The sequence below is a fragment of the Carettochelys insculpta genome, chromosome 4 (genome assembly GCF_033958435.1).
Source record: "Carettochelys insculpta isolate YL-2023 chromosome 4, ASM3395843v1, whole genome shotgun sequence".
In the NCBI taxonomy this organism is placed as follows: Eukaryota; Metazoa; Chordata; order Testudines; family Carettochelyidae; genus Carettochelys; species Carettochelys insculpta.
In genome coordinates, this window is record NC_134140.1 from 69,534,310 (window position 1) to 69,554,779 (window position 20,470).

Genomic DNA, 20,470 nt, shown 5'->3' on the forward strand with positions numbered 1-20,470 from the left:
TTGTTGCTACTACAGATCCAGACTAACACAGACTAATGAAAACTGTATGTACTACATTGAAAAGATGAAAGACTGAAACTATTCAGTTGTTCAGAAGACATGAAAACTTTAAAGATATTTATACTAAATGTCATTTCAAAGCCTTTACTATTGTATTTAGACAAACCTATATTTTAATCTTGATCCCATTAAAGATCTGTCTGGGCATTCTATATTAAATACAAAATAATGGTTTGAGGGTTTTTTTTTTTAAAGAATGGGTATTTATTTAAATGAAGGACTAATTTCCTCCTTACTAGCTCGGAAAACCAATCAGAATTTAGCAAAGTGGACTTTTGTGACCACAGTTTGTGGCATGGGGTAAGAGGAAAATAAACGTACTCGGTCTAGTTGTGCTTTGCATAGTGATGTACTCTTCTGTCAAGGGGGTGAAAAACACAAATCAGATTTTTCCAATTGTTTGCCCCCAGGGTAGAATTTTATACTGATTTGTACAGGTGTAAAAAGAGAGAAAAGGTATGTAAAGAAAAACGAGAAACAAGCAGTAACCAGTGGCATAAGGAAACTCACTGAGATGGTATTTGGAATCACTGCAGGGCGATTCTACGTCCCACCCTTGTCTTGTTATTCCTATGGCTTTCAACTGAAGAAATTTTAAGTCCCTGAGCCATCTGAGTTTGTACTGGTACAAAAAGGTAGCTGTGCTAAAAGCCATAGCCTGACCTAGAGGTCCTCAACCAGGGATCCAGGGCCCTGCGGGGGCTGTGAGCAAATTATGGGGGCCTCCAAAATAAACAGCAAAACTGGCATTCAACTTGCAGGAGGCGAGGCCAGAAAGCCAAAGCCTGAGCCCTGCCATGTGAGGCTAAAGCATGAGTGACTTGACTTTGTGTGGTAGCCCCCTGTGGCCTGGGGCCCTGGCAGAGTGGATAAAAATCAATGGTGTTCTTTTTTTTTCTTTTAATGGATTTTTTTAAATTGAAATCTGATTTTCTTAAAATAAATAAAATACTCAATCTCTCATTTAATAACAACAGGTACAATTAAATCTCATCACAAACACGCTTTACCTCGCAGTCTCATAGTAATAAATTAAAGGCTGTAGGCTCTCCAGCCTCGCTACCTGCTCTTGCTTCTTGAAAGTTCTGGGCTTTCCGTTTTTGTGCAGACTAAAGTAACGTGCAAAGAAAGACAAAGGCCGGATAGGTTTATTTTTGTTTTGTGCTTATGTGGTTGTAGGTGGACCAAGCAAAAGCAGAGGAGTTAGTTAAGACATTGTCTTAAAGACAAAGAGACAATATATGGGAAAGGACAGAGTCAGAATAGAAAGTAATGGCAAAATGAACTGCATAGCACACATACAGCTTCCTATATTTCCCCTCACTTTTGCCACAGATAAAATGTCATGGTTTTTGGGCGTAAAAAAAATACATTGTCTGGGAATATTTTTAAGAAATTTGCTTCCCTTGTCACAAAAGGAGAATGTGTCAAATATAAGCAGCGCAAGAAGATGCGGGGCCTAGTTGTAAGAATGTGTAGGGTGATCATCCGTCTCATTTTGGGTGGGACAGCCCCGTATCACAGATGCCAGGAAGGCATCCTAATTTATTTTTCTAAAAGGGCTAATTGCCCTGTATTCCACCTTTTCCCCTAGCGCAGGCTGCTGCTGCGCGTGGTTCTGGCTCCCCGTGGCTGGGGGGGAGCCGGACCTGCTCAGTGACACAGCTGCTGCCTGGCTTCCCCAAGCTGGGGGAGCCAGGAACTAGAGTGGCAACATGGCTGTTGCCCAGCTTCCCCCAGCTGAGTAATGTACTACTTTGTAAATTAATAATATCAACTTATTTAAAAAATAACCCAAAAGATACCCTCCTAGATGTTGTAAAATGCTGTACTGAGTTACAAATTAACATGGTTTAGTGACCTGAGATTTGCACATTGCTTAAGAAAGAAGTGAAGTAATATCAGTGGGAGACTTGATTTAAATCAGTGATTTTTTTTTCTTGGTGATTTAAATGTGATTTAAACCAATTATTTAAAAGGCCTTGATTTAAATCAATCAACCCTGGGTCCTGTGCAGCTGTCCTGTTTGCTACCGGCCCTGGCTTTTAGTCTACTGGGTATGTAGAAAAACAGTTGCTGTGGCACAGGTGGGCTGTGGTGGGTTCTTTTTACCATATTGGGGTGGAGAAGCTCATAAAGGAAAAGGTTGAGAACCTCTGGCTCAGGGTATGCTTGCAAAGACTTAAGTAAATCTCATAAATTGACACAGCTGCCTGTAGAGTGACAGTTTTGTGTATGGAGCCATAAAGCAAAGACTCCCTGACCTAAACAAATACTGTTAAATGCATCCTGATGATTTATGCATCAGAGCTCTTTATTATTGTAGTAGAAACCTTGAAAAAGAGTATATGTATTTACTGGCGTGAAATTCTGGGCTTTTAAGAGACCTCTTCTCTACTAATTCTATAGCAGATCTTTCTGTTTGTACAATCCACAACTCACTTATGGAACATGGCCATAAAAAGGCCATTGTTTCCCCTCAGCAGAAGTAAGCTTCTCTAGTGAAAAAAAATATTGTTCTATTTTTACTGAAGCCTTAATTGGTAACTCAAGAATTTATTCAGCTGCTCTGTCCATGTTAACTTGTTCTCTGAATGTATCTGGCTAGATGTCCATTTTACATGGACTAGATCAAGAGTGGGGAATCTTTTTGGGGTTGTGGGCCACTGGCCCACAAAAAATCAGTTCCAGGCCCCACAAAAGTGAAAAGAAAAAGAAGAAAAAAAAATCAACAAAAAACCTCACAAAACCCTTACTGATGTGGCCCCTGACAGACACCTCACTCCCTTCACATGCCAGCACCACAGGCAGGGAGTGGAGAAGGGGGAAATTAGGTTCAAAGCTTCCCCTAGGCCAGACTTACTCTTCTGGGGGCCCAGAGGAGAACCAAAAATGGAGGGTACAGGAGGGGGCTGCCAAGCAGGTCGGGGTGGGAGGGAGGGTGCAGGAGTGGGCTGAGGCTGGGGGATCTGTGTGGGAGGTAAGTTGCATAAGTGGGCTGAAGACAGTGGTGGGGGGACATCTAGATAGGAGGGGGGCAAGAGTGGGATGGAGGAGTCTTGGCAATGGGGAGGGGCACTTACCTCTGTGCATTGCTGCTGCTGCCGCCCCCTGGGGAACAGCGCTGGAGGAAAGCTCCCTAGAGAGGCTGTTCTCCTTGCCTTTGTCCCACACCACCCTCCCTTTGCTCTGATTGGCTGGAATTGCAGGCAATAACAGCAGTCAGAGGATAGTGCCTGGGAGAGGCAGGGAGAAAAGCCTCTGCACAGAGCTGTGAGCTGCTGTTCCCCTGGCCAGGGGCAGGGAGCAGAGACGGTAGCAGCAGCAGAGCCAGTGACAGCACTGCTGTTTCCTGTCCCCATTGGGCTTTCCAGATCTAGCCCACAAGGCTCAGGGCTTCCCACCTCCCGCCCTGCAGCAGGCCAGATGCAGGGCAGACACACCCCAAGCCTTGACTGCCAGATCCAGCCAAACTGCAGTCCAGATCCAGCCTGCAGTCTGGGGGTTCCTCACCCTTGGTATAGATGCTGGTGAAGGGTTTTACTCAGATGCCTGGCACATGTTATCTACAGTGCTGCATAAGAGGTGCACATTCAATTCCTTAGGTCATCAAGGACTCGTGGGGGGAGCAGATTTTGAGGAACTTAAACCTTCCAGGTAACTTACAGAGCAGGAAGCTTCATCCAGTCATTTTAGCTTGAATGGTTTATGGGTCTTGAGGATCATTTGGAGAAGGGTGGAATTTAAGTCCTGATCCAATAAAGCACGTAAGTACCTGCATTCCTTTAAGTACATGACTTGGCTTGGGTCTTGGGTTGTGACGTCCATGGGACTATTCACGTGCATAACTGTTTTTCAGGCTTAGGTTCTCAAATAGGAAGAAGAATTGTCAAGTGGGATTCTACAGATCAGCTTTACAACTCTGTAGGTTTATTATAAGCCTAACTGTAAAGCACTTATTTATTGGCTAAGAATTTCTGCCTAATTTGTTCAGCATTCAGGCGATGTGCAGCTAGTGCTCTTTATACCAAAGGACTTCCTCATATAATATGTCACTCAGTTTAGAATGATGTTTATGTCCATCACACTAGCTATGTTATTGCTTGGCATTTTATAACTTGATTTATTAGTTTGAATATAAATTTTGAAATACAGATTATGGAAGTCTTTATAAAGGATAAAGAAAAGAAACCTCTCTGAAAACTTCCTGCAGTGTTGGTGCTCAACTGTAACACATAGCTCAGAAGGGTCTCTTTATTAATGCGACTCTTTTGTGTAACATTTAGCTTTGCCGATATCTTCTCAGAAAGGGTGTATGTCTCCAGATTTCTTTGTCTGCTTTCATTATTGTTAGTAAAGCCAACAGACCCCAATTTTTGGCTGGAGGTATTGACCCTGGGACCTTAAGGGCTAAAGCCACAAGCCTCTAGTGAATGGGCTCCCAAGCTAAGGCTGTGGAACAGACATCACTCCCTCTTCTCAGTAGTTTTAGTCCTTCTGGGTTACATATTGTTGGTCACTTACATAAAAGGACATTTATGCATTTACTAGTAAGCAGTATTTTAGTTAACAAAAACAGATTAGTTTACAAACATTGAATTGCTCTACTGAAAGCCATTTCACTAGTAATCCATCTCTGTCAGTGGTCAATACCTAGTGCTTCAAATGAAGGCTAAAAAAATCATCATGGCAGACAGTTATGTCCACAGATGTCTGAAATTTTTGTATCCCTTCCATACTTTTGGCGAACTTTCTTTTTGTAATCTTTACTATAACTGTGTTTAACTACATACTCTCATTTTCCATACAAATCCTTGTCTGTTTTTGATTCTTATTGGCTGTGTCTACACTTGCCCCCTTCGATGGTAATCAGCCTGAGCAGAGAATACTAATGAAGTGCTGCAATGAACATGCAGCAGTTCATTAGGCTAATTCTCCCCTGTGGCAACTTCAAAGTGTCAAACTTCAAGGTGCCAGCATGGCATGTAGCTGCAGGAACGTCGAAGTACCTCACAGCTTCGAAAGGCCCTTACTCCTCAGGAGTTGTGTGGGTACTCTGAAGTTTGCTACACAGCATGCCGGCACTTTGAAGTTGCCGCTGGAGAGAATTAGTGTAATAAGGTGCCGCATATTCATTGCAGCACTTCATTAATATTCTCCAGTCAGGCTGATTACCATGACCTCTTTGAAGCCATTATGTTCCTGGCTTTTATGATATCTTGTGGCAATGAGTTTCCCATTCTAATTGTGTGTTGAGTAAAATATTCTTTCATTAGTTTTAAATTTTGTGCCTTCAATTTCATTGAATGTATCCTTGTATTTGTGAAAAAGTAAATGGAAGTACCTGAGCTGTTTTCTATATACCATTCAGTATCTTGCATACTTTAATCACATCCTCTAGTTTATCTCCTCACTGACTGATATAGACTTCTAATCTTGTTCTTAGGCTAATTCTGCTTTATCTTTGAGTCAACTTCCATCTCAAAAGTTTCTGAATGTGAGAAACCAACACAATAAAAAACACAATAAAAGCACAAACCTTAGATTCCTACTAACGACATACAAAAACAAAATTCTTTTTCTTAGTCCAACACTTCCACATAGCTGCTTGTGTATTTAATGACCTGGGCCTTCCCACAGTTACCCAGTCTTCAAGCAGTTCTTACCAATGAAGTTTTGCCCCTTTCTCCTTCTTTAGAATTACATGGTAATGTCATACCCATTTTTTTTTCTGGCTCTAGTCAATATTTAACCAAACTCTTAATAGTTTATTCCTCTCATTAATCTGTCTCCTCATTCTAGAATATCTCTACCCAAATTATAAAGCAATGGTGGGGGCGGGGGGAGGGAGAGTTGCCATGGTGACACTGTGTCATTTCTACAGGCTCTTAAAGCATAGACACAATAACCTCATTACTTTACATTTTTCTTGCTTCTGTTTTTGGTGTCCTCAAGGCAATTCGCTTATTTATGTCTCTCTAAGGTTGAGTACGATAGGGCTACGGACACTTGGTTAGTTACGCAGCTCTGTCAGCGAACTGGTTCCTACTTTGCTTTTGAACATCCCTGGTATTTACAATATTTAAGAAGCTACAAGAGGCAGAATGGCAGGATGCATGTTTTCACAGGGGCCTGAGAAGGTTCTGAAACCTTCTGCATTCAACAGAAATCAGCTTGTAGAGACAGAAACATGCATTAAGCTTGAGAGACATTAAACCAGTCAAGGAATCAGGTTCCCAAAGCTCTAAGGAAAGAATTTAGTCATGCAACAATTGCCATACTGAAACTTACTATCTAGAGGCAGTAAAGAAAGATGCAGGAGAAAAGTCATGAGAATACAAGCAAAGAAATAGCCCAGAGAGACAGAGAATATCATGTCACGTCCCTTTTAGGACCGTGGTTTTAGGTTTATAGTTTTATTAGGAAGAGGATGACACAAGCCAGACAACTTTCTACCAGTTATGAATGAACTATGTTACTATTGATTTGCCTGTCTAGATCCTAACAGCTTAATCTTTTATTGGATGGTTCACACTTGTGAACCTCTGAACTGCCAATGAACCTTTGGAATAACGTAGACAAATCCTATTGACTGCATTTCTCCTCCAGTAGAAACCTATTGGCTTGTCACAGTTGTGCACTGTATAAAACATACAGCCCTCCTGAAACCAGAAAAAGGAATTGGCATGAAGACAAAAAAGCAGTAAGTAGTGTTTATATATCAGGGGCTAACTTTAACCATGACTTTCTTGTATTGTTTTCATGACTGCCAGTCATGTGATGGGTTTTGTGCTCTAGAGAAATGGTAACAGAGATGAAACCAAATTTCTCTCTTTTTCTTCATATTTCAGACCAAGCAAAACTAACTCTGGGCTGTTCGTGTTCCTTAAACTATAGAGGAACCATTTACCCTGTATACAAGGAGCTGATTTCTTTTAGTTTTGCTGTTGAATTGAATAACCTTGTAGCACTAGATAACAGGGATACATGCTATTATTAGAAGGAGAACAAATTAATATAGACATACTGTAGTATGCCAGAACAAGGCATGCATCTATATCAGTGTTCCTTAAACTTTTTGAGACCACAGAACACCAAACAATATTTTTTATGCAGAACACCTACAAACATCTTCTCCCCCCAAAAAATTGTTGTCAGATCAAAAACAAGCAGCAACATATAAAGCAAAAACAAAATGAAGTAATTTAATCAGGTATCATAGCAATGAAGAAATAACATCGTATCTGGCTTTAATAACAGAAAATACATGCCATCAGAGTATTTTTCCAAATGTTCACGGCACACCTCCAAGTTGATCATGGAATACCAGTGTTCTGCAGAACACAGTTTAAGAAACACTGATTTATGTCACTCTTTCATCTGCTTCTCTTTGGAGTGACCAGCTGATTGAACTCCTGAACACAGTCTTCCATCAGTTAGTTTTTTCAGGGGGTAACATGCCAGCTGTGCATTTCGAGAAAAAGTGAATGTGTATGATAGTAAAAATACACACCCAACTGGTCAATCAGAACATAGCTACAGACAATGGCTATCCCCAGTAGTCTCTGCAATAACAAGGGAAAGACCTATTTCTTTTAAGTCTTAAGCAGGGTTGTACTAGAAGTAAAATTATGAATGATGTGAGGAAAACGAATAAGAAAGTGTGCAGCTAACACAAGAAGCAGGGGTCAGCCACTGAAATGAATAGGCAGCATGTTTAAACAAACATAAGGCAGTACTGTCAGCCTATAGAACTTGGTGCTAGAGGATGCTGTGGAGCCCAAAAACATAACTTGTGTTCAAAAATAATTAGGTAAGTTCATGAAGGATGATATTCTTTCTATTTTTTCCAGCCACGTGTGGATTAAACATGGTTATATGCACAGAGGCATATGCACAACCATTAGAAACGCATACTGCCATCTGTGGGCACTGTTGGTGCTCTGTTAATCAGATGGGTGGCATTTGAAAATCTCTCAGGAAGCTGCCCAAGTGCTCAGCTTACAAGGAACATGGGGGCTCGAACAGTTTTTATAGTGTGGGGTTCTGAGAGCTATTAAACCAAACTGTAAACCCTCTATACAATGAAAACCACTTCCAGCCTGCTGCAACAGGGAGTGCATTATTTGATAATTATCCCATTGTGTTCACTCCCTCTGAAGCCTCTGGCATTAGGTTCTTTTTGAAAATGGAATACTGGACTAGGTAGATCATTGGTCTAACCCCAGTACGGCTGTTCTTGTGTTTTGATAATGAAACCCATAATCGCAACATTAATATGAGATGTCTTTTGCTTTTCCGTTTTAGCTGATTGCTTGGGATAAGTGCGCATGTAGAATTCTACATTTTGTTCTTCAGAATAACACATTAACTGCTGCTACAGCTAAATTGCTGCTACATGCCCACATGACAAATACTCCTCCTACACTTGTCGCTTTTAAAAGTCCTATTCTTGGGGAAATGTATGCATCTTTTGCTAGTAAGGAAGGGATGGCAATAACATTAACATTTAGGCAAGACACTGAAATGATGTGTGTCACATACATTCATGGGTTTGTCATTATTTTAAAAAGAACTTTTGTAATGGACTATTTATCACTCCTCATTTATTTTGTAGGATTTTTTTCTTAAATGTACATCTTCGTGGATTAAGCAAGCTGTGATTTGCTCAACTAGAGGACTGCATTTGACTGACATTTGCCTATCCCAGCTCTCTTGTGGTTGAGCAGCCTACCGAAGAAAGATGAACATGCTAAACAGCCACCACTTTTTGAACTTCTTGACTACCATACGCCTTTTTATCTTACTAGCAGCTTTGATAGCTGCTGAGGATGTGACTAGTAGCACCTTAAATCACACTGACGTGAACTTGGGATCTGTACCTGTAGTGATCTCCACAGTTGATCATATTACAGTCAAGGAAGGGAATAGTGCCTTAATTGACTGCAATGTCCAAGGAAATCCTGCTCCGCATTACAAATGGTACAATTCCAATGGTGGTTTGCTGAAAGAAGAAGAGAACAGTGGTAAGGTGTTTATGCTTGGATTAGTTTCTTACGACCTAACAAGGATCGTGGCATCAACATTGTGTTTATGAGAGAGAGAGAGAGAGAGAGAGAGAGAGAGAGAAAACATAATCACTTTATTGTATTAGGCTTTCCTGTGAGGGGGGAAAAATAGCAAGTCTTTTGGGATTGTGGCAGCTGCAAAATCATTTGTATACACTAAAACAATTACAGATTTTTAATGTGTTTTTCTGGCAATTCACAGCCGGAAACAAAAAGGCAGAAGAAATACTAGAGATACAAAAAGGAAAGGCTTCTTTTCATCAGCACAGTTGGGTTTGGCTCCTAGTCACCACACAGTTCCTTTTGCTCTGCTTTGGTAGCAGAGAGGATACAAAACTGGCTCAAGAGCTAGATGGGGATTCCCTCTCCATAGGGGAATTCATGGTGGCCTGAAAGTGCAGAAACATAGTCACCTCTCTACCACCTTTTCCTCACCCCACTTCTGCAACAATGGGAGTAGCAGGGGACAGGAGAAGGCGTGGACTGAATGCACTGCATTCCAGTGTTCTTGGGACAACAGAAGAGCCCCAGGGTCATGGTGAGAGGGGTTCCTTTACAATCAGTGCAAGTTAGAGCAGTCCTGGATGCAAAACTCATATACTTAATGGTAAGTACATGTGTAAGTGCTTTGCCGGTATGCGGACTTGATTGTTACATAAAATTGTTTTTTGTTTTTTTTTTAATGTAAATGTGACGACAAATGTAAGTGCACAGTATTCCTTTAAGATACAAGAAAAGTTATTGCAGTTTTATGAAGCAGCCTTATAGACCATGTAGCATTTTCATGCTGGCCACTTTAAACACAGCATAATGAAATAAAGTTTTGAGTTATTCACATTAAACGCAGGATTTCTTGTCTTATGACTAGCTGACCCTGAGAGAAAACCCTGATTTGATGCAAGGATTGACCCACAGTATAGTATCTCTGTAGAAGCTTTCTGTATTGTGTCTTGCACTAACATATTTATCCTTGCTAGTACAGAAAGGAACAGACTGAGCTTCAAGCCCCGTGTGTTGAAGATAAGGCAGCATATTGTAATTAAGACTTTGGCATGTTTTTACTGGAGCTCTCAGCAAAAGTACTGAACAAAGGAGTGTAAATTGCAGGGATAATATTAAGGGATTATATCACTTCATCTTAGATTTCCCGCACTACTACATCTTTGTCCAGTAGGAAACTTACCATCTCCTCCTGCAGTGTATGTTTCCCAGTACAAGCTTTTTTCCCTAGTGTGTGCTGTACCTATTTAGAATCTATTGTTGAATTGTTCTCATGCAACAGGAAAAGCTCTACACAACAGTGCAGGCAATGAAGGGGCGGAGCATAATAAACAACTGAAAAATACTGCAGGATGAACAGTTTGTTCCTGGAAGCCACATAATTAGGCTTACTTGCCATTAGTAATTCCAAAGTTTAAAAAAAGTGGTTACCTAAGGCAACAAAAGGAATGTTCACTGTGGCTATAACTCAGCCACTGGAAAAAAAAATCATGCTGGGCACGTCTTAAAACACATTTTGAGCCTTTAAATGAGAGACTAAATTGGTGCATAGGGCTGAGTGTAGGCCCTCTGCACTGGTGTGACTGCCTCTCTGCATGTCCAGCTGAGAATCTGAAAGGTTGAATAATATTGTGGTTTGCTGAGGACAGGAAAAACCTGTATCCAACACCAGTACCTTCTCTACACCCTGAACAGTCTTTGTTTCTCAGCAGGCTCCTGGCTTCTGCCAGAATCTTTTGGCACAAAACCATACACTGAGTCACAGTCTAAATGCCATTATATCATTTATAACAGCTGCAGCAAGAATACAACAACAAGCCATTTTGAGATTTTTACAATGAATAAAGCTCCTACTGATTACCAAGTGGTTTAGCAATACCAATGCTTCATATATTATACAGTAAGATCTCAGAGTACGCGAACCCAGAGTACGTGACCCCGCTCTTATGTGGCTGACCCGTGATTCCTACAGTAAACCCTGGAAATGCGCAATTTTCAGCTGCACTTAATTCGCTCCCCCTGAGCCCTGGCTCAGCCCCACTGGCTCTGCATGGCCCCAGCTCAGCCCCTACCCCCAACTCCACTCACCACCTGCACATAGTTCCTGCTCACCTGCTACCCCTGCCTCTGGGTGTAGCTTACCAACCCTCAGGCGCAACTCTGTCTCAACCTCCCCGGCCCTAGTTCTTCTGCTTCCCCAGCTGCAGAACGTGTGTTCCACAAGGGAAAAAGCCAGACCTCCACTTACGCAAAATCCTGGTTATGCGAGGGTGTGTGTAAGGGAACCCTTGCGTAACTCAAGGGTCTACTATGTTATATTCTAAGGCGGGGGGTGTTGCCTGGCAGTTCCTTTTATAAGCTCTGTAGTCAGGAGAGATTCCAGGAGACTGGAAAAGGGCAAATATAGCGGCCATCTATGAAAAAGAAAATAAGGACAACCCAGGAAATTACAGACCAATCAGCTTAACTTCAGTGCCAGGAAAGATGATGGAACAAATAATTAAGGAACCCGTCTGCAAACATGGAAATGATAAGGTGATAGATAACAGTATGGATTTGTCAAGAACAAATCACGTCACGCCAACCTGATAGCTTTCTTTGATAGGATAATATGCCTTTTGGATAAAGGGGAAGTGGTGGATGTGGTATACCTAGATTTTAGTAAAGCATTTGATACAGTATCACATGAGCTTCTTATCAGTAAACTACGGAACTGCAACCTAGATGGGGCTACCATCAGGTGGGTACATAATTGGTTGAATAACCATTCACAGAGAGTAGTTAATTGTTCACAGTCATGCTGGAAGGGAATAACAAGTGGGGTTCCCCGGGGTCAGTTTTGGGGCCAATTCTATTCAATGTCTTCATTGATGATTTAGATAATTGCATAGAGAGTTTCTTCCTTGAGTGTCCCCGTGGGTGCTCCACATTAGGTGTCGGGCTCGCCCGGTGCCGCAGATTGGATCTTCCAAGCAGTTTCTGCCGGACCGCGCATGCGCCGGTGCGCGCCGCTCCCTTGCGCACTCCTGGCCACGTGTGCGATCCGGTCCCCGCCAGTTCCTCTTAACCGCCATCGGCTGCAGACGGAATCCGACTAGGCTACGGCCAAGTTAGCATATTCAATGGTTTTAACTGTTTTTCTTTAAAGTTTTCAAGTTCTTAGGCTACTGTTAAGTTAGCCAGTTGTTATTTTCAAAAAAAAAAAAGAAAGAAACAACAAGCAGGACGGCATTCAGTCCAGTCCTAGTAACAAGCGGAGCACCGGAGGCCAGGAGCCTAGGGCCATTAGCCTTCCTGCCGTGGCAGGCTATCGGAGAGAGGGAAAACAGCACAGAGAAGGTGCTGAGTACCCCATTAACAACTGAAAGACTCACCAACAATGTCCTCTTCAGGATTCAAGAAATGTGAGTCTTGCCGAGAGGCAATGCCAGCGTCTGATGGGCACAGTCACTGCATAAGGTGCCTGGGGGAGTCCCATGTCATGCAGAAATGCTCCTTCTGTGCAAAATTAACAGCCAGAGCAAGGAAGGACAGGGAGATGCGGCTTAAAATGCTGTTCTTCGACAAGGCCCTCCAGCCAGACGTGCCGGAGCGGCCGCAGCAGGAGGGACCCTCCGGGGCCCATAAAAGGAAAGCCGCCTCCCTCACCCCATCAGCGCAAAAACGGAGGAAAGTCTCCCCAGCCCGATCCCTGCTGGCAGCAACAGCGAGCGGGACGGGAGGAGCACCCAGCCCCCAGCCGCAACAACAGCTGATCGGCGGCGGCACGGAGAGCCACGTGGAGGCGGCTCAGCCTCCGATAATCAAACAGCCGCCCCGCACCGCAGGCAGGGCGGCGGCTAAACAAGCGCTGGTAGCGGCGGCACCGCAAGCAGCGGCGCCGACCCCCGGGGAACCGGCAGTGCAGAGCGCACAGGCACACAGCCTGCAGGCACCGGAGGACACCGCCTGTGCGGCACTGCCCATAAGCGTGCCGAGCACGGCGCGGACGGGGCCGAGATCCCCTACACGTCAGGGGGCAGAGCTACCCCCTCAAGGGAGGGGGAAGGCTGCACACAAAACAAGGCACCGCAGCCCCTCTCCAGACAGGGCTGCAGAGTTGCTTTCTCTCAGCCCTCTGCTCATGCTGCAGACTCCAACTAGAAGGCAGGGGTCCCCCCTAGCCTACCCGGAGCCCCCGTCTCCATTTTTACAACCAGCCTCGCCCTGGCTGGGACCACCCTCACCCTTCTTGGGGTTTGAGCCGGTGGAGTACTATCACAAACCGCTCTCTCCAGTGTCCCAGGTCTCTCGACGATCTCGCTCCCCCAGATGCAGAGGGTATGCACCAAGGGAGTGGTCTAGGTCACCTTCCCAAGAACAGTGCCCATGCTGCCATGGTCGCCCCTATCACGCGAGGCATAGACACCACCGGCAATCTACCAGGGAAAGATCCCCACAGACGGCCCGTATCCTCGAGGGCAATCGCGAACGGGGACAGAGACTCAAGTATCTCAGGGGGAACTGGTTATGGAACCCCGAGATTTTCCCTTGCAAGCTTCCAGCGAGCAGATGTACCATCACCAACAGGAACCGGAAGGGTCCAGAGAGGCGTACCCTAGTGGTTCCTCGCTCTCCTCCCCGGACGAGGCTACGGCCCCGGGGGACGTCCATCCTCCGGACGATCTCAAACAGTTTCAAGAGCTGTTTAAGAGGGTGGCCTTCACGCAAGGCATCCAGACAGCAGAGGTGCAAGAGAAACACCATAAGCTCCTCAAAAATCTGAGACCTCCGGCCTCCTCCAAAATAGCAATACCGCTTGATGAAGCAATCTTGGAGTCTGCCACTATGATATGGCAGACCCCTGCGACTATTCCGCCTGTCCACAAGAGAGCGGATAAGAAATACTTCGTGCCGGTGAAGGGCATGGAGTTCCTGTTCAGCCACCCACAACCAAATTCCTTGGTGGTGGAGTCGTCGCAACAAAGATCAAAGACATCTCAAGTCAAGACAGGAGGAACAGACAAAGATGCCAAGAAGGTAGAGCTGTTCGGCAGAAAGGTCTACTCCTCCTCCACTCTACAGTTGTGAATGGCAAATTACGCAGCGCATCTAGCGAACCATAATTTCGACAACTACGCTAGGCTAACCTCCCTCATGGACTCGCTTCCAGAGGACAAGAAACCGGTGCTCAAGGCCATCGTGCAAGAAGGCTACGCGGCCTCGAGGATGGGAGTTCAGATCGCCCTGGATGTTGCGGACACAGCAGCACACTCCACAGCTACGGCAGTGATGATGCAAAGGGAGTCCTGGCTCCAGACTTCGGGTATACCGAGGGATCTGCAGGCAAAGATAGTCGATCTTCCCTTCGACTCGCAGAAGCTGTTTGCTGAATCAACTGACTCGGTCCTTCATTCCAGTAAAGATTCAAGAGCCACACTTAGGACCCTGGGGATTTACACCCCTCCATACAGAAAGAAAAAGTATTACCCTCAACAAAGACGGGACCAGTACCAGCCACAGCGTCCCCAGTACCACAGGCGTTACGAGCAAGGGCAACATCAACAGCACCAGCAGTACAGAATTCCCAGGCGACGTTCCCAACAGAGCCGTGCGTCCTCCGGGCAGGGCCAAAGGCCACAAGTTTGACACACAGATCCAGGGCTGTGCCATCACTACCATCGCACAAGGTCATCCGAAGCGGTTATTCCACCATCGCCTCTGACCATTCTACGACCAGTGGCAAAGGATCACCACAGATAAATGGGTGCTGGAGATCATAGCCACAGGGTACGCCATCCCCTTCCAGTCGCTCCCACTGCCAGGACCTCCACCCAGGCCCCACCTCCAGGACGCCTCCCACGTAGCGAGGCTCAAGCAGGAGGTAGACCATCTCATGCTCATAGGGGCAGTGGAAAGAGTGCCGGAGCAACTGCAAGGGAAAGGGTTCTGCTCGAGGTACTTCCTCACAGAGAAAAAGACAGGAGGCCCATCTTAGATCTTCGAGGCCTCAACTGGTACCTGCGCAAGCAACGCTTTCAGATGATCACAATCGCCTTCATCCTTACGGCACTAGACGATGGAGATTGGTTTGCAGCCCTCGACTTACAAGACGCATATTTTCACATAACTATCCATCCGGCTCACCGACGATTCCTCCAGTTCATGGTAGGCAAAGAACATTTTCAATACAAGGTCCTACTGTTTGGCCTCTCCTCGGCCCCCAGAGTCTTCACCAAGACCTTGGCGGTGGTGTCAGCCTACCTGCACAGACAGGGGGTATTTATATTCCCGTATCTGGACGACTGCCTACTCAAAGGGGCCTCGAAGGAGGAGGTACTACGCATGATACGCGTCACAGCAGGCACGTTCTCTTCGCTCGGCCTGGTTATCAATCTGGCAAAATCAAAGATAGACCCCACACAGGACATAGAGTTCATAGGGGCACACATAAATTCTATTACAGCGAGAGTGTATCTACCAGAGACTCACTTTCGGGCCATCGGCTCCCTCGTGCAAGTCATCACCTTCAGCCCTACGGTGCCGGTCCTGACGTGCTTACAGCTGCTGGGCCACATGGCAGCAGCGACGTTCGTAGTACAGAACGCCAGGTTACACATGTGCAGCATGCAGCACTGGCTGGCGAGTGTATACAAACCGGCAGCACACACCGTTCACAGGGTGGTGTCGCCCACAGCAGAGGTGCGCAAATCTCTGCAATGGTGGGTAAACCCCAAGAACTTGCTAACAGGGGTACCCTTCCACCAACCACAAATATCGGTTTTTCTTACTACAGATGCCTCCCTCATAGGGTGGGGAGCACATATGGGCGAAGAGGTGACTCAAGGGCTGTGGTCCTCCACGGAGCAGTCACTGCACATAAATATACTGGAGCTCAGAGCAGTGTTCAACGCCTGCAGACACTTTCGAGACCATATACAAGGCAAAGTAGTCGGGATCAGTACAGACAATACTCCACCATGTTTTATATAAATCGGCAAGGAGGAGCTCGGTCCCGTGCCTTATGTGTGGAAGCAGTCCGGTTATGGAACTGGTGCATCGCCAACAATATAATCTTGAAAGCCTCGTACTTACCAGGCGCTCACAATGTGAAGGCAGACCAGCTGAGCAGGCGTTTCGCACTCACGCACGAGTGGCAGATCCGTCCCGATCTGCTACGACCGATTTTTCACGCATGGGGTTTTCCCCAGATAGACCTGTTTGCCACTCAGCACAACAAGAAGTGCCCACGATTCTGCTCCAGGGCAGGAATGGGATGGGGGTCCCTGGGGGACGCATTCGCTATCTCCTGGAGGGGCCCCGTGCTTTACACTTTTCCTCCCACAGTGCTGATCTACAAAGTCTTGCAGAAAGCCAGGAGGGAAGGAGCCCGAATGATCCTGATAGTCCCAACGTGGGATCGACAGCAATGGTTCCCCCTACTCCTGCGCATGTCGGACCGTCCACCGATGCCCCTTCCAGTGGCGCCGGATCTGCTCACGCAAGCCTAGGGGTCCATAGTGCATCCGCACCCCCAAGGCCTGCGACTACAAGCGTGGTTAATCCATGGCTCAGCTCCCTAGAGAGCACATGTACGGAGGAAGTGCAACAAGTCCTAGAAAGTAGCAGGAGGACTTCCACCAGGAAGACCTGCAAGCAGAAATGGACTCGCTTCACGGCATGGTGTTCTACCAAACGGCTGGCCCCGCTTTCGGTGCCTATACCTGTAATATTAGAGTATTTACTGGACCTCAAGAGAGGAGGACTCTCACTATCCTCGTTAAAGGTCCACCTTGCCGCCATTTCGGCGTTCAGACACGAAGAGGAAGGGCACACGGTGTTCGCCCATCCCATGGTTACCAGGTTCCTCAAAGGGTTGGTAAACCTATACCCCCCTCGGAAGCCGCTTCCACCTTCGTGGAACTTGGACCTGGTGCTTAATGTGCTAACGGGACCACCGTTCGAGCCTTTGGCCACGGTTTCCCTCCGCTTCCTTACGATAAAGACGACCGTTCTTCTCGCAATCACGTCAACTCGCACGGTGAGCGAGCTTGCGGCAGTTATGGCAACGCCACCCTGCACTGTTTTTTCCAAGGAGGCGGTAACCATACGGCTGCATCCAGCCTTTGTTCCTAAAGTTTCTTCTGAGTTTCATATTAACGAACCTATCGTTTTACCCTCGTTTTATCCAAAGCCTCATAACTCTAACAAAGAGGCGCGTCTACACCTCTTGGACGTGAGGAGGGCACTAGCCTTCTATATAGACAGGACCAAGTCCTTCCGGAAAATGGATAGACTCCTAGTCTCTCTCGCTCCCAAATCGAAAGGAGAAGGTCTCTCTTCGCAGAGAATCTCAAAGCACATCGTATCCTGCATAAAATGTGCTACAAACTCAAAAAGACTCCTTTACTGGCCACGCCCAGGGCTCATTCCACTAGGGCGGTGGCGGCATCAACAGCCTTTTTCAAGGGCGTTGCGCTAAAAGACATTTGCAGAGCGGCGACCTGCTCATCCTATGACACCTTCGCCAAACATTACGCCCTTCACAGGGTATTCCAAGAGGATACCCGTCTCTCGACAGCGGTCCTCTCGGGGACAAGCTGCACATAATCCGATTACCCACCTCCTATCTTGGGTTACTGCTGGGTAGTCACCTAATGTGGAGCACCCACGGGGACACTCGAAGAAGAAAGAAAGGTTACTCACCGTAGTAACGGTGGTTCTTCGAGATGTTTCCCCGTGGGTGCTCCACTACCCACCCATCCTCCCCGCTTCGGATCTCTGTTTAGTGTTTTGCAGGAGCATCCGAGGCGGTTGGTCAAGGAACTGGCAGGGACCGGATCGCGCACGTGGCCAGGAGCGCGCAAGGGAGCGGCGCGCACCGGCGCGTGCGCGGTCTGGCAGAAACTGCTTGGAAGATCCGATCTGTGGCGCTGGGCGAGCTCGACACCTAATGTGGAGCACCCATGGGGACACATCTTGAAGAACCACCGTTACTACGGTGAGTAACCTTTCTTTATCAAGTTTGCAGGTGATACCAAGCTGAGAGGGGTTGTAACTGCTTTGGAGGATCGGGTCAGAATTCAAAATGATGTGGAGAAGCTGGAGAAATGGTCTGAGGCAGCATTTCCCAAAGTGTGGTCCATGGCCCAGTACCAGTCCTTGGGGGAAAAAAAATACCGGTCCTTAGAAAATATACGAATTATCTCTATGTATTATTATTATTGTGAATAAATAATAAACAGTGAAAAATTATTATTTTTCATTTTTTATATGCATTTACATTTTTGGGCCGTGAAAAAAAGATACTGAAAAAAAACAGGTCCCAACCATATAAAGTTTGGGAAACCCTGGTCTGAAGGAAATAGGATGAAGTCCAATAAGTACAAATAAAAAGTAGTCCACTTTAGGAGGAACAATCACTGTTCTCATATGGCATACTCAAGCTCAGAATTGATCTGGACTTCCCTGAAATTACAGCTCTGGGTTGCTATGGATAGGACCATGACTAGGCATCCAAACTGCAAGTAAGATGTCTTTCATGTGCTCTCATTGGTACGTACATGTGATGTCTAGAAGGAACTTTCCTGATTCAAGTGCACAGGGGCCAAGAGGTGGATCAGGGAGGTATGTGGAAATAGATTGTGAAAAGAAGTCTGGGGAGGATGTGTGGAGGGGAGTTGATTAGAGGCAGGGGAGGGCAGAGAAAGACGGAAATGGGAGTCAGAGTGCAAGAAGAGAGGGAACCAAAGAGACTGGGAGCTAGGAAGGGAGAGACTGGGACTGGCTAGGCAACATTTTCCTGTGCCTCAGTTCCACAGCTTCAAAATAGGGATAATATCAGCTATTCTTGCTTCTTTCATCAGCTTAGCATTCTGTTACTGTTGTGTTTTGGATATGCGACCAGGGCCACTCATATCAACACTACGGCTCAGTTCAGTCCTTCTCCCCTTTACCCCAGGCGCTGGAGTTTTGCAAAGTGTCTCTGGGGTAGGGAGGCCAGTCACTGCTTCGGTCTTGGGTGCTCTTCCTGCTCCCTGTGTCTCCTCTAACCTCCTCTTCCACTCTCCTTCCATTCTCCCACTTTCTCCTCCCTCTATATTGCAACTCCAAAGGGTTTTTAAAAGCCTTTATTAAGCCAGCAGTGGAGTCAGATGGCCTCAATATGCCCGAGCTAGCTCCCTCCCAGCTGATACTAATTGCCCTGCTGCTTTGTGCTTCTATTTAGCAGGCCTTTTTCCCCTCTGTGGGCTGCCTTCCTCCCACCCTGAAGGGGCCCCCGGCCTGACCCTGACACACATCCCCTCCCCACACTTCACACCATGGGGTTGGAGTACTTGGGTCAGGAAACAGTGCCCCTTAGACATACCTTCCACATTTCCATGCTGGACTCAGGCATAAGGGTCTAGCGATAGAGGGGCTTTTTGCTGGAAGGGGCACATCCACACAGCCTCTTTACTGCTGGCACCCACCTCTGCTGAGGCCAAGACCATGTTCTTGCAGGACCATGCTAATGAGTGGCCATTTGCAATTTTGAGGATGCTCATTAGCATGGATCTGTCAGGAAAGCCACGCCGTGTAGACCCAGCCTATGAGTAGTATTGGGAGTTTTCAGATATTGCAAACCCCATAAGAATAAGAGTTCAAAACTAAAGATGTTGGTGAAAAAGTAATTAGGAACGCCAAAAAGGTTAAGTAGGCTTATGTATAGAATTTCACTGAGGATAAACCAATAATGAAACCTTCAGGATGAGCCATATTTTGAGTTAAAAAAAGAGGAAAGCTGCTAATTATTCCAGCTGAAGGTGCTTCTTTGTCTGATTAATTGCAAACTGCACATAATGTGTTTCTATCACATAAAACTAAGAATCCAAGAACTAGAAGTAGCATTTTAACCAAACACATCTCCATAAAGAGAAGATGACATCAGAGAGGGAGAGAAATCAATGCACATGCATATGTACATCAGAAGGAGAGGTTGCCAAGTGCAGCTGTTACCACTGCTGCTTGTGTCTGTGACACTTTTTAATCTCTGTACTGTAATTGCAGGCCCTGTGGCACTGTCCTCAGCCGCCTTTATATGCTGATACCCAGAGAATCAGCATGGAGATCCCGTGTGTGGTATTCAGGGAGATACAGAAACACCCAGAACCTCCAAAGCTATTCTGTCCATTTGTGCTCTACTCTCTATCCAGCTGGAATTTACTGCAGAGCTTAAGGGGTGTGAGAGCTTTTGCCAGCTTTTGCCAGCACTCCACACCCATGATTAATGTCATCTTTTAAACCAGTCTTGCAACTTTTCAAATCCACACTACAGACTGACTGAATATGGCATAAATGTCTCCATAGTGTCTAGCTAGTGG

General features: G+C 45.9%; 1 protein-coding gene across 5 annotated transcripts in view; it reads left to right on the forward strand.

The window, feature by feature from the left end:
• Nucleotides 1-20,470, forward strand: part of MFAP3L (microfibril associated protein 3 like) — a 36,552-nt gene that overhangs the window by 7,509 nt on the left and 8,573 nt on the right. For 2 of the 5 annotated variants that reach the window (XM_074993031.1, XM_074993032.1), the window contains 2 exons: nucleotides 6,673-6,763; nucleotides 8,678-9,086. In XM_074993031.1, the coding sequence (XP_074849132.1) occupies nucleotides 8,804-9,086 (283 nt within the window). In that variant the 5' untranslated portion in view covers nucleotides 6,673-6,763; nucleotides 8,678-8,803. Of the gene's footprint in view, nucleotides 1-6,473; nucleotides 6,764-8,677; nucleotides 9,087-20,470 lie in introns of those variants that run through there. The other 3 variants (XM_074993030.1, XM_074993028.1, XM_074993033.1) reach the window with 3 other exon arrangements.